This window comes from Podarcis tiliguerta (assembly GCF_965153285.1).
Source record: "Podarcis tiliguerta genome assembly, chromosome: 8".
Lineage (NCBI taxonomy): Eukaryota > Metazoa > Chordata > Lepidosauria > Squamata > Lacertidae > Podarcis > Podarcis tiliguerta.
The window spans coordinates 1,137,529-1,149,723 of record NC_139541.1 but is presented as its reverse complement, the minus strand read 5'-3'; the positions used below and the strand labels follow the sequence as shown (position 1 = coordinate 1,149,723).

The following is a 12,195-nucleotide window of genomic DNA, read 5'->3' as shown; positions in this document are numbered from 1 at the left end:
CTATGGCTTGAATTGGAGTTAGTGTCTGAACTCACTTCATATCTGTCCCTCAGCTTAGCGCTTATTACGAGGTCCATTTTCTTTGTGGCTAAGGCACTGGCAAGGGGCGTTTGATCTCTCCCTTTGCTAGTTTGAGCATTAATAATAATAATAATAATAATAATAATAATAATAATTTTTTATTTATACCCCGCCCTCCCCAGCCAAGGCAGGACTCAGAGCGGCTTACAAGCAATAGTAAAAACAAGATGAATGATTACAACTTAAAAACAAAAGTAAAATACAACATTAAAATAATGGAACATTAAAATATTAAAATGTAGCCTCATCGCAGGAGGAGAAGGAAAAGAAAAAAGAAAGAGAGGGAGGGAGGGAATCAAATTGGCTCCAAGCCAAAGGCCAGGCGGAACAACTCTGTCTTACAGGCCCTGCGGAAAGAAATCAGATCCTGCAGGGCCCTGGTCTCATGAGGCAGAGCGTTCCACCAGGCTGGAGCCAGAGTTGAAAAGGCCCTGGCTCTGGTTGAAGCCAGTCTAACTTCCTTAGGGCCTGGGACCACTAGGGTGTTGCTATTTATGGACCTTGAGGCTCTCTCTTTGCCAAAGCTCACTTTATGTACCACAGTTGCTCACTCCCTTCTGGGGGTCCATATAGAAGCAAATGGTTGTGAGCTGCTGAGATGAACAAGGGGGAAGCTTTCTCAAAATTGTAGTTACTGTTTGCTCCGGGAATGAGGGTGTTAAAAAAGCTCAATGCTTGGTTCATCTGAGAGTGAGTTGGTGGGCAGTACCCAAGTTGCTAGTTCAGTTCAAAATATACCATATTTATGTGAATCTAATGCACCATCGAATCTAATGCGCACCTCAGTTTTCATAAACCAAAAAAGTGCTGTATTTTTCGTTCTATAGGACGCACTGGACCGTAGGACGCACCTTGTTTTAGAGGGGGAGAACAAGAAAAAAATATTCTCCCCCTCTCTGCCCAGCCCCCTTCAGCGAAGCGGCAGGAGGCGCTGCGCAGAGAGGGGGAGAATCCCCCCCCCTTGTTCTCCCCCCTCTAAAACAAGGTGCCGTTCAAGGTGCATTCAGTTGCCTTCAGGCGGCTACCTTGGAAGCCTGGAGAGCGAGAGGGGTCCCGCGCACCGACCCCTCTCACTCTCCAGGCTTCAGGCTCCTTTCGATCTGCTCTTTGGGGCTGGCCCACCGCCAGCCGCAAAGAACAGGTTGGGGAGCAGCGGAAAGGCATGAAGACTTCCCGCTGCTCAGTGAGCTTCTCGAGGCTGCTGGGGAAGCCCGGGGCTATGGCTTCTTTAGCCCCGCGCACCCTCTCCCGGCTGGAGAGGTGGCGCGCGGCTAAAGAGGCTGCTGCCATAGCCGGGTGCCACCTCTCCAGCCAGGAGAGAGTGCGCGGGGCTTTGGCAGAAGCCAAAAAGTGCTCCGAAGGTTTGCGGATAGCTGCATGAAGCCCGGGGAGCGCAGTGGGAGTTGACACTGCACTCCCCAGGCTGCAGGCTGCTATCCGCAAGCCTTCGGAGCCTGGCGGGATCTCCCGCCACGCTCCGAAGGCTTGTGGATAGCTTCCTGAAGCCTGGAGAGCGAGAGGGGTCGGTGCGCGGGAGGGGTCTTCTAGAGCGAAAAATACGGTATTTGCTATGTCAGTGGTGTTTTTCAAGTTTGCAATCAAATCTAATATGCACCCTAATTTTCACGATGTACTGCATTTGTCTGTGTATAATACGCCCCCAAGTATTTGATGACCCCAATTTTTTAAAACCGAAAGCAAGAAATTAAGTTGTTTAGCTTTTTTGGGGGGTGGGGGAAGTCACTTCTGCCAGTCACTCACCTGCCTGCCTGCCACTGCCAATCGCTTGCCACAGCCACTGCTGATTGCACACCTCACTACAGCTGCCAATTGTCTGCCCGCTCGCCGCCACCAACAGCCCACATGCTGCAGCTGCCAATTCCCTGCCTGCCTCGCCACAGCAACCAGTCACCTGCCCAATCTCTGCTGCTAATCTCCTGCTTGCTGCTGCCATTAATCGCACCCCCCCCCCCCGCATTCACTATCCGTGTATAAGACGACATCCAATTTTTGCCTGTTTTTTTTTTTTTAGCAAGAAGCATCATCTTATACACGGAAAAATATGGTAATTTGTGCAAAAAAGGAGCACATTACATTTGAGTAAATATGGTACTGTTTGTTTAAAGTTGACAGACTAGAGTCTTAACAGTTCTGTGTCCAGAAGGCATATTGGGTGATATTAAAAAATGAGGTTTTCTCATCAAGTTGTCAATTCGACCTGGGGGTTAATATGGGGGGAGAGGTTAATATCTGTGAGTGGTTGTCCTGATTGTCTCGCTGAATCATGGGGCCATAAGGCTACTTTAAACAAAAGTATTGTGAATTTTGAGCAGACTCTTGGAGAGGATTACCTATATCAAGAACCAGTTTTTCTGAGAACAAATTTCTGGTGCTTATTGAATTGGAGAACTGACATTCCTTTTCTTTGACTTTAAATTGCCCTCTCGAATGTTTGGGAAACCTACCAGGAAAATCAGTTCAGAGAAGTGATATGGAGCTGTGACTAAGAGCTTGTTGTTCTTCACTCCATGTATACATTTACAGTTTCATTTGTAACTGCACTGGTATTGCAAAATCCCTTACATCAGTTTTGTGGCAAAATAAATTTGGCAGCAGTGTCTTTGTCTTATTCACAAGCAAGAGAGCCCCCTACCAAGGTCCGTTTTTTCACCTGTTTGGCTAATGATTTATATACCTACTAGTGAAGATGCAGCCAACTTTATGAATGTGATTGTCCTTAAACTTCATCAAAATGAGAACATACATCTATCTCTGTGATTTCGGGAAAGAATGAGAAAGTTGATAGGTCCAGCAAAGCAAGGCCAAAGCAGTCATGATAAATTGCAGTTATTTGGTTCTTGAAAGACTAACAAAATGATGCTTAGCTTCAATTCAGCACTCACAGTAGTTGTTTGGGCAAAAGGATTTCAATGAAAATAGATGTGTAGTTGTTTCGAAATTTCTTTTTAATGGGCAGATTCCTAGCACAGTAATTTGTGCTCTAGATGAAACAGTTTTCTTTCTAGTGTTGTGTAATCATGTTTAGGTGGCATACTCAGTGAGCATCTACTTATGAAGCCCTCTCACATTTGACGAGCATTGGTTAATATTGTGGTGATATATATGGTTGGGAGGCAAAAGCTGAGAGCTCTTGATAGTGCAGAGCAGATGCAACAGTCCCATGGAAGGAAGGTTTCTATTGCTCTCAGCAGTGCAGACTGAGGAGAAAAATACTCATGGCAGCCAGCAGAACACAAGATGGGAATAAGAGGGTAGGCCAGCTGCAGTTCTGGGAGAAATTTAGGGATGATGTTTTGTTTCATTTTATATTTTTATCTCACTACAGATGAATTTTGCCTTCCAAAGTAGGCTCACATCAATCAAACAATGAGACACAGATCCTGCACTCAGACCTACAGGCCAAACACTATGGAAAGGGGGAGAACAATCAGTTTAACAACCCAAAATAAACAAACATTTATATCCAGCTGATGAAGCCATTCTTCCCTTGCTGGTGGTTTTGGTGTGGTAGAGGTGGTGAAACTGATGGCAGGGGCCAAAGAGTTATCCCTTCCCTTTGTTGCATTCTCAGGGCAACTGTGATTATGTAGATGAGTGTCTATCAAGATTATATGAGTGTCTATCAAGATTATATGATGGGAATGTACATGCTTTTGTTCTTTACTACAGCTCATGAAAGTTTTTATGGTTTGGAAGGCATCCAGGCATAGGCATAGTCCCAGGTTTTGGGACTACAATTCCCATCATCCCTGACCACTGGTCCTGTTAGCTAGGGATGATGGGAATTGTAGTCCCAAACATCTGGAGAGATGTTTTCTTAAGAGAGAAAAACCATTTCTTAAGAGCAGAGAAGAGCTTATTCGGGACTAAACATTCTCACTGACATGCTTGCTTGTACATGCTCAAAAGTTGTCTATGCAACTAAAAAGGCTAGATGGCTCTTTTGAAAAGAAAACCAAATGAACCATCAAGTTGGTGCGAAAATAAGCAATGCATTTAATCTATGGAGGTGGGAACCTTTTTACTATTGAATTTTCTCTGACTGAGTATGTTGGGGTGACTGAGAGCTTTCATTCCCCATAGTCAATTAGCACCAGCAGCTACCCTGTCAGGCCTGCTGGAGGTGGTGGCCGGTACTATACCAGCTGCACTGGCTCCTGGTGGAGTACAGGATCAGGTTTAAGGTGCTGGTTTTAACCTTTAAAGCCCTATACGGCCTAGGACCCTCGTACCTACGGGACCGCCTCTCCTGGTATGCCCCACAGAGGAACCTATGGTCTGCAAATAAAAACATCCTGAAGGTCCCAGGCCTCAGAGAGGTTAGGCTGGCCTCAACTAGAGCCAGGGCTTTCTCGGCTGCGGCTCCAATCTGGTGGAACGCTCTGTCACAAGAGACTAGGGCTCTGCGGGACCTGACATCTTTCCGCAAGGCCTGCAAGACAGAGTTGTTCCACCAGGCCTTTGGTCAGGGCCCAGCCTGACTCCCTCCTCTGGCAACCTGCACAGAATTTTGCTTAACGGTTGCCATTAATTTGATTTTAATTAATTTTTATAATGAAATGTTTTTAGAATGTTGGATTATTTGATTGTTTGATTATTTGATTGTTGTTAGCCGCCCTGAGCCTGGCTTCGGCTGGGGAGGGCGGGATATAAATAAAATTTATTATTATTATTATTATTATTATTATTATTATTATTATTCAAGGCCTGCATTGTACATATATAAATAATGTTAGTACTAATCACATTCGCTTCCCATTTCTCTCCAAAGAGCTCCAGGTGGAATGCATTAAGTGATACATTTTTTTCTCTGACAAACCCTGTGTAGTAGAATCATAGAATCATCACATCATAGAATACAATTCTATGAGGTAGTGGGTACCCTAAGGGTCATCTAGTCCAACCCCCTGCAATGTAGGAATCTCAACTACAGTATCCATGACAGATGACCATCCAACCCATGCTTAAAAGCCTCCAAGAAATGAGAAATGAGAGTTCACAACGTCCCGAGGGAGACTATTCCACTGTTGAACAGCTCTTACTATCAGAAAATTTCTCCTGATGTTTAGTTGGAATCTCCTTTCTTGTTACTTGAAGCCATTAGTTTTGATTTCTACCCTCCAGAGCAGGAGAAAACAAGCTTATTCCTTCCTCCATGTAACAGCCCTTGAGATATTTGAAGATGGCTATCATATCTCCTCAGCCTTCTCTTTTCCAGGCTAAACCTACCCAGCTCCTTCAAGTGCTCCTCGTACGTCTTGGTTTCCAGACCTTGATTGTCTTGGTCACCCTCCTCTGCATATGTTCCAGCTTGTCAACACCCTCTTAAATTGTGTTGCCCAGAATTGGACACGGTATTCCAGGTGTGGTCTGACCAAGGCAGAATAGAGTGGCACAGTGGTACCTCGGGTAACAGAGGTTTCAGGTTACAGAGGCTTGAGGTTACAGACTCCGCTAGCCCAGAAATAGTACCTCGGGTTAAGAAATTTGCTTCAGGATGAGAATAGAAATTGTGCTACGGCGGCAGCAGGAGGCCTCATTAGCTAAAGTGGTACCTCAGGTTATGAACAGTTTCAGGTTAAGAACGGAACTCCAGAACGAATTAACTGTGGAACTGCTATTACCTTTTCCACATGAAAAATAAAAACAGAAGAAGAGCCTTGCTGGATCAGGCCATCTAGACTAGCATCCTGTTCTCATAGTGGCCAAGTGAATGCGTGTCAGAGGCACACAAATGGGACATGAGTAGACACTCTCTTACTCAAGAGGCCTACTTTCTCTGATACTAAAAATCATATATAATTGTCACCACTAGTAGCCATTGATAGCCTTACCTTCATGAATTTGTCTAATCCCTTTTAAAAGCTGTCCAAGTCAGTAACCATCACCATGCCTTGTGCCTACAGATTCCCATAGTTGTGAAGAAGTACTTTAGCGGCAGCTAAAAAAGCCAATGCAATTCTGGGCTGCATCAATAGGAGTTTGGCATCTAGATCAAAGGAAGTAATAGTGCCACTGTATTCTGCTCTGGTCAGACCTCACCTGGAGTACTGTGTCCAGTTCTGGGCACCACAGTTCAAGAAGGACACTGACAAACTGGAACGTGTCCAGAGGAGGGCAACCAAAATGGTCAAAGGCCTGGAAACGATGCCTTATGAGGAACGGCTAAGGGAGCTGGGTATGTTTAGCCTGGAGAAGAGGAGGTAAAGGGGTGATATGATAGCCATGTTCAAATATATAAAAGGATGTCACATAGAGGAGGGAGAAAGGTTGTTTTCTGCTGCTCCAGAGAAGCGGACACAGAGCAATGGATCCAAACTACAAGAAAGAAGATTCCACCTAAACATTAGGAAGAACTTCCTGACAGTAAGAGCTGTTTGACAGTGGAATTTGCTGCCAAGGAGTGTGGTGGAGTCTCCTTCTTTGGAGGTCTTTAAGCAGAGGCTTGACAACCATATGTCAGGAGTGCTCTGATGGTGTTTCCTGCTTGGCAGGGGGTTGGACTCGATGGCCCTTGTGGTCTCTTCCAACTCTATGATTCTATGATTCCTTTTCCTAATGATCCCTATAATGGAATTTGCCGTTTTCTCAGCTGCTGCACACTGGGTTGATACCTTCACTACAACTCCAGGATCTCATTCTTGGCCAGCCATCACCAATTCAGAACCCATTGCTGTGTATGTTAGGATATTTTGTCCCCATGTGCATAACTTTGCACTTCCTGACATTTAACTGCATTTGCTTTTTTAGCTCCCATTCATCCAGTTTGGAGAGTTCCTTTGGGAGTTCTTGTTTCTAGAACCCTGATCAATTTGTTGCCACCTCCAGGTTTGACTTTCTCACTTTCCGGCCCAACTCCAGCTTGTCCCAATACAGATCCATGGTTGACCCCCACTTACTATATATTTCTCCAATGTGGGAGCCGCCCACTTTTTCCTACTCTCAAGTTCCTGTTTGTTGGTTTGTTTTGTCACTAAGGCCTAGGACTTTATGCCTTCTCTCCACTCTTTGCCCTGGTTTCTCCGACTAGCTCAGGCACAGGGCTCTGCCCGCCTGCCATGAATACTGTTGAAAGGATTCGTTCATTTCCCCATCAGTCTCCTCTTCCTCCCTTAGCACACATTTGACCAAATGTCATCCAAATGTCCAATATCATCCCTAAGCATTTTTCTTGCTTCTAATTTGTTAAATCATGTTTTATTACTAGGCATAATGTTTTTAGTGATGAACTCCTTGAAATTCTTTTTTGCATTTTTTGTTGTCAGCTTTCCTTTATTTTGCCAATGTTTTGTTGCTTTTTGTTGTCATCTATTTTGTGAAAAACACATTCTTGCCTCTATGTTATTGACTTTGCTTGTTAGCCACACATCCTGTAGACCTTTGTGGCACCTTTCCTGATCTGTGGTATATATTATATAATTTAACATTCATTATGCTTTTGAATAACCTCATGGCAGTTTGGAGAAATTTAACTTTGCCTTTCCATTTCCTTTCTGCCAATCCCCTCAGTTTTCTCCTTTGAAGCTCTGTGTGACTGTCTGACTTCCTTGGCAGTTGCCCACTTGCCTATAAGTTGAATTTGATAGCATTGTAGTCGCTGTTTTCCAGTCTGTACCACAACACTTACATCAGGTCCTGAGTACCACTCAAAATGGTCTCCGTGACCAATACAGGCCCAGCACCTGCAGTCTGCTCTCATTGCAATCACTTGGAACTGGCTTCCTTTGTATATATATCTTCACTGCAGTGCTCTGTGAATTTTTGAGGTAGGGACAGGGACTAGGAGTGGTCTTCAATTAAGTTTTACTCAGAGCAGACCCATTGAAATTAATGACCATGATTAAGTTAGACCCATTAGTTTCTCTCTGAATAAAGCGTAGTTGTCTAACACCCTAGGACAGTGTTTGAAATTAGCCAGGTGCCAGTTGCATTTTGCACTTGGCTGTCGACCACTTGCAACCAAGTGAAGATGCCTGGGCACCAGGATGGCACCTGACACCACCACCATTTGGATCATCCTTGGGTCTTGACTCTTTCCACTCACTCATACCACATCCTGTAGAATTCTATCAGTTATATTTTATCTGCATAATCAGAATGAATTTCTGGAACCAATATGCTTTTTCTGTGTGCAGCCTGAGCAGTAGCACTAAACAACATTATAGTTACTAGTTATAGTTATTAGTTGTAGCTTGTCTTCACTTACCCCACCCCACTGTCCTTCTCATAGTGGTGAAGAATATTCTTACGTTATTATGTCACCATTAAGAAAGAGAGGTTGGAATAGGCCAATGTACTGTGTAGGTGGGCATGTTCCTGAATCAAGTGACTTTTAAGTTCTCAAAGTTAACCTGACTCAAGGTAGTTGTCTGAGTTAGCCAGATGTTTAACTGAGAATCAATCACAGTCAATCCATCATTTGAAAAACAAGACTTCTGAGCTATTTTACCCCAAAATGGCAACTAAACATTCTGTTTTGGTGACTGTAACCTTGGTTTAAGGAGCCATTTGGCTCCTTGCTTATATATCTGATTTTCTAACACTGCCCTAGGAAACGAATTGCTTATGTCTCGATACTTTTGACCTGAGTTAGCTATCTCTGCTCTAATGTCTTCATTCAGTATATGTTTTGCAAATATGATATAATTAATGAAAATCTCTATTATTCGTCTCCTTCCCCCACAGCCAGTTGCTGAACCAATCCCAATCTGCAGCTTCTGCCTTGGCACAAAAGAACAAAACCGAGAAAAGAAACCTGAAGAGCTCATTTCTTGTGCTGATTGCGGCAATAGTGGTAGGTGGCTGCCTGCATTTTGGGCAATGAGATTTATTGAATTGGTGACCTGCAAATGCATTCATTGAGCACGTTTAACAAGCTAACTTAAAAAAATAACACCTTTTTAACCCAGCTGGAGAATTGCTTCAAGACTGCTTGTCATGGGCAATATCCACTGTGGTTACACTTCTCCTTATGCTTGGGGTTAGTTTTATGTTTTCTGAGGTAATGCTTGGAGCAGTGCAGAAACTTGCAAAACTTAATATGACCAGAGTTCATGTTGGGGCTGAAAAGTTGTGGGGTAAAGTATTTCTTGCTCTAGAGTTTTGCTGCTGAAAGAGAAGTAAAAGAGAAGTTGCTTGGAAAGAAGGTTCATTGTAGGCTGGGAAGACTCTTTGTCACACAGATACCACCAACAGCTCTATTAAAAAATGCAATGTGCAGGGAATACAATTTGTAAAAATGTCCCCTGCAGATGTGCCCGTTAGCCTAATGCAGCTTTGTTTTTAGCTGCTTGCCTGGTGAGCGTAGGTGGAATTTCACTCAGACAACTGAGTGAGCTGCTAGAAGACAAACAGAATGCTCAGGCTGTCCTCTGGCAACCCACCGCATTTATATATTGTGCATGAAAGTTGGTGCTTTGCCTCCTCTCTACCCATTGCAGAAACGAAGTGGGCTTCTGCATGGAGTGCTCTTCACATCTCCTGACATCTCCTCCCACATGGTTCCTATGCTGGTCAAGGAGAAATGGAAGCCCCCCTTCCCATCGAGCATAGAAACTATGTGGCTTACTAGCATAGGCATAGAGCATTTCACGCATCCTCTGGCAGTGCACTGGATGCATAGGAGGTAAAGCTCCCTGCCTACCATAGAAACCAAGAGGTTGGAAATGGAGTCAAGAAGGGCTCTACCCTTTCACCATTAGCCCACCATGTTAATGTGTTAGACCAGAGCTTTTCAAACTGTGTGTCGCAGCACATGTCTGTTGGCTGCAGTTGTATGTTGCGTATGTTGCGTGAACGCTGGAAAGGGGTTAGTTTAACCTCCGATTTGCTAGTAAAACTGAATTAGTGTGTCATGAAATGATGCATGTCAAAAAAGTGTGTCACCAACATTAAAAGTTTGGAAAGCTCTGTGCTAGACTCACAGCCAATGAATATTTTTTGCATTTAACAGAAACATGGTGAGCTGATGACAGTCTGTGTCTCTGTTATTGAACCAGGTTTCTTTAATTGTATGCTGGGATACATTGGACATGGTTCTGGCTCCAGCGTGTCCAACATAGAAACCCAGTAAGCTCCACCTTTGAATATAAAGGTGTGTTGGCAGGCTGGGGGGGGGGGCAGGGCTAATTTACAAAGCTCACCTCATGAACGGCTTCTTAGGCATTATTTGGGCACATCATAATTTCTGCAAGTACTTAAGTACATATTGGAATCATCTTCGGTTAGAACTATTCATGCAATTCCTCAAGGGTTTTGTTTCCTCTTTCCTCTGAATATTGAGTGTTTGGGCAAGAAACCAACTTCCCTTCCAAAAACACATATTGTGGGTTCATCCCAGAGTGCCAAGCACACACGGAACTGCTCTGGCAGAACTGGAGTCTTTTTAAGATGTCAAATGTTAACTGCAATAGAACCTGTACCTTCTGCTCTTCCTGAGCACAGGCTGTTCCTACTTAGTTTAACTGAAATTGTTTTCACCTTGGTGTAGGTCATCCATCCTGCCTGAAGTTCTCCCCAGAGTTAACAGTTCGTGTGAAGGCCTTACGATGGCAGTGCATTGAGTGCAAAACATGCAGTTCCTGTCGAGATCAGGGCAAGAATGCTGTGAGTACCTGGACATTCACCTTCTGGATCATGTTCATATTCTAACTAATTGCATGAGATTCTGCAGTTGGCGGTGAGATTTGACCTTGCCATAGACATGTGCACAGTGCAAACGTCCAGGCTGGACTACTGCAGCATGCTGTGCTGGAAAAGTATGTTCAAGTTTTAATTGCTACAAATTGTGGTGGTTCTGCAGAGAGCATTTGTCGTATCGGTTGTGTTGGTTCCCTATTTGCTTCTGAGCCCAGTTCTGGCCGTCAACCTTCAAAGCCCTGAACAGCCTGAGATCTTAGGGGGATCTGCCTTCTCCCCAAAGAGTCTGCTGGCGCTGCTCTGTCTCTCTCCACTTTCTGAGGTTAGGTGGGTTAGTATGCGTGGCAGAACCTTTATGGCCATTGCACCTAGGCTATGTTCTTGCATTTTACTAACAGGTTAAAACTTCCTATTCCAGAAGTGTTTAGTGGAGAGGTCTTGGTTATTCTTCCTACTTAAGATTTGAGTTTATTTGTTTCTACTGCAATTTTCTCTGCAAGCTACTGTTTTTAAAAATAATCTATATTGGTTGCATTTGTGCTCATTTATGCTAATTCAGATGATTTTTAAGCAGAAAAGTAGGGTACAAATATTTTAAAGGAATATAGGAAGAAAAGTTTTGTAAATAGAATAAACAAAATATTCTTTCTGCCTCTTTAATTCGGTGTTTATTCCTTTGATTGCATAACAGTTATAGGCAAATATTTATCTAGAAAATATTTAACCTACCTTTCAATAAAATATTACCAGAGCAGGAAATTATAGTATTCTATTAATAGAAACAAATAAAGCAGGTAAACAGTTTGAAACAGCACTTGCAAGTAGTAACTGCTACTCTAACTGACTGACAATTAGCTACTGTGCTGTGTTCAAGGGGCCGGTATTGGTGTACAAAGCCTTATACCAGTGGTGTCCAAACTTTTTTCAAAGTAGGGCAGATTTGATGAAATGAAGGGCCATGGGGGACGACCAAAGGGCCGACCAAGGTTGTTAACCTTTTTTTGGGATTGAAGTTGTTGAGCTGCTTTTAGGTTTTCAGTTGTTGAGGTTTTTTTTTACAATTTTACCCCAAGAAATCCAGGGGCTGGATTAAACCGACTGGCGGGCCAGATTAGGGCTCCCCCAATGGACTTTGGACATGCCTGCCCTATACAGTTTGAGACCAGGATTGGCTCTTTGCCTACATACCCATACATGTGAGCCAGAGTCGAAGCTTCTTTAGACTGCTCTGCTGAGGCATGGGCAGCCGCTTGCCCCTCAACAGAGCAGTTTAAAGAAGCCGCCTGCCCACACGGTCCCTCTGCAGTGTGAGGGCCACAGCATAATTGCAGCTTCTGATTATATATTTCTTGCAGTTTCCCTTCCTCATCCTTGCACAGGCAGGAAGATACCAGTCTGCAGCTGGAATACCCCCTCTCAGCCTAGAATCATAGTGGTTATATTTGAAGACAACAG

The 12,195-nt window shown here is 43.8% G+C and overlaps 1 protein-coding gene across 2 annotated transcripts in view; it reads left to right on the top strand.

Annotated features, from left to right (window-relative positions):
• Positions 1-12,195, top strand: part of KAT6A (lysine acetyltransferase 6A) — an 82,700-nt gene that overhangs the window by 21,801 nt on the left and 48,704 nt on the right. For both annotated transcript variants that reach the window (XM_083456572.1, XM_083456571.1), the window contains exons 3-4: positions 8,788-8,896; positions 10,592-10,707. In XM_083456572.1, the coding sequence (XP_083312698.1) occupies positions 8,788-8,896; positions 10,592-10,707 (225 nt within the window). The remainder of the gene's footprint in view (positions 1-8,787; positions 8,897-10,591; positions 10,708-12,195) is intronic.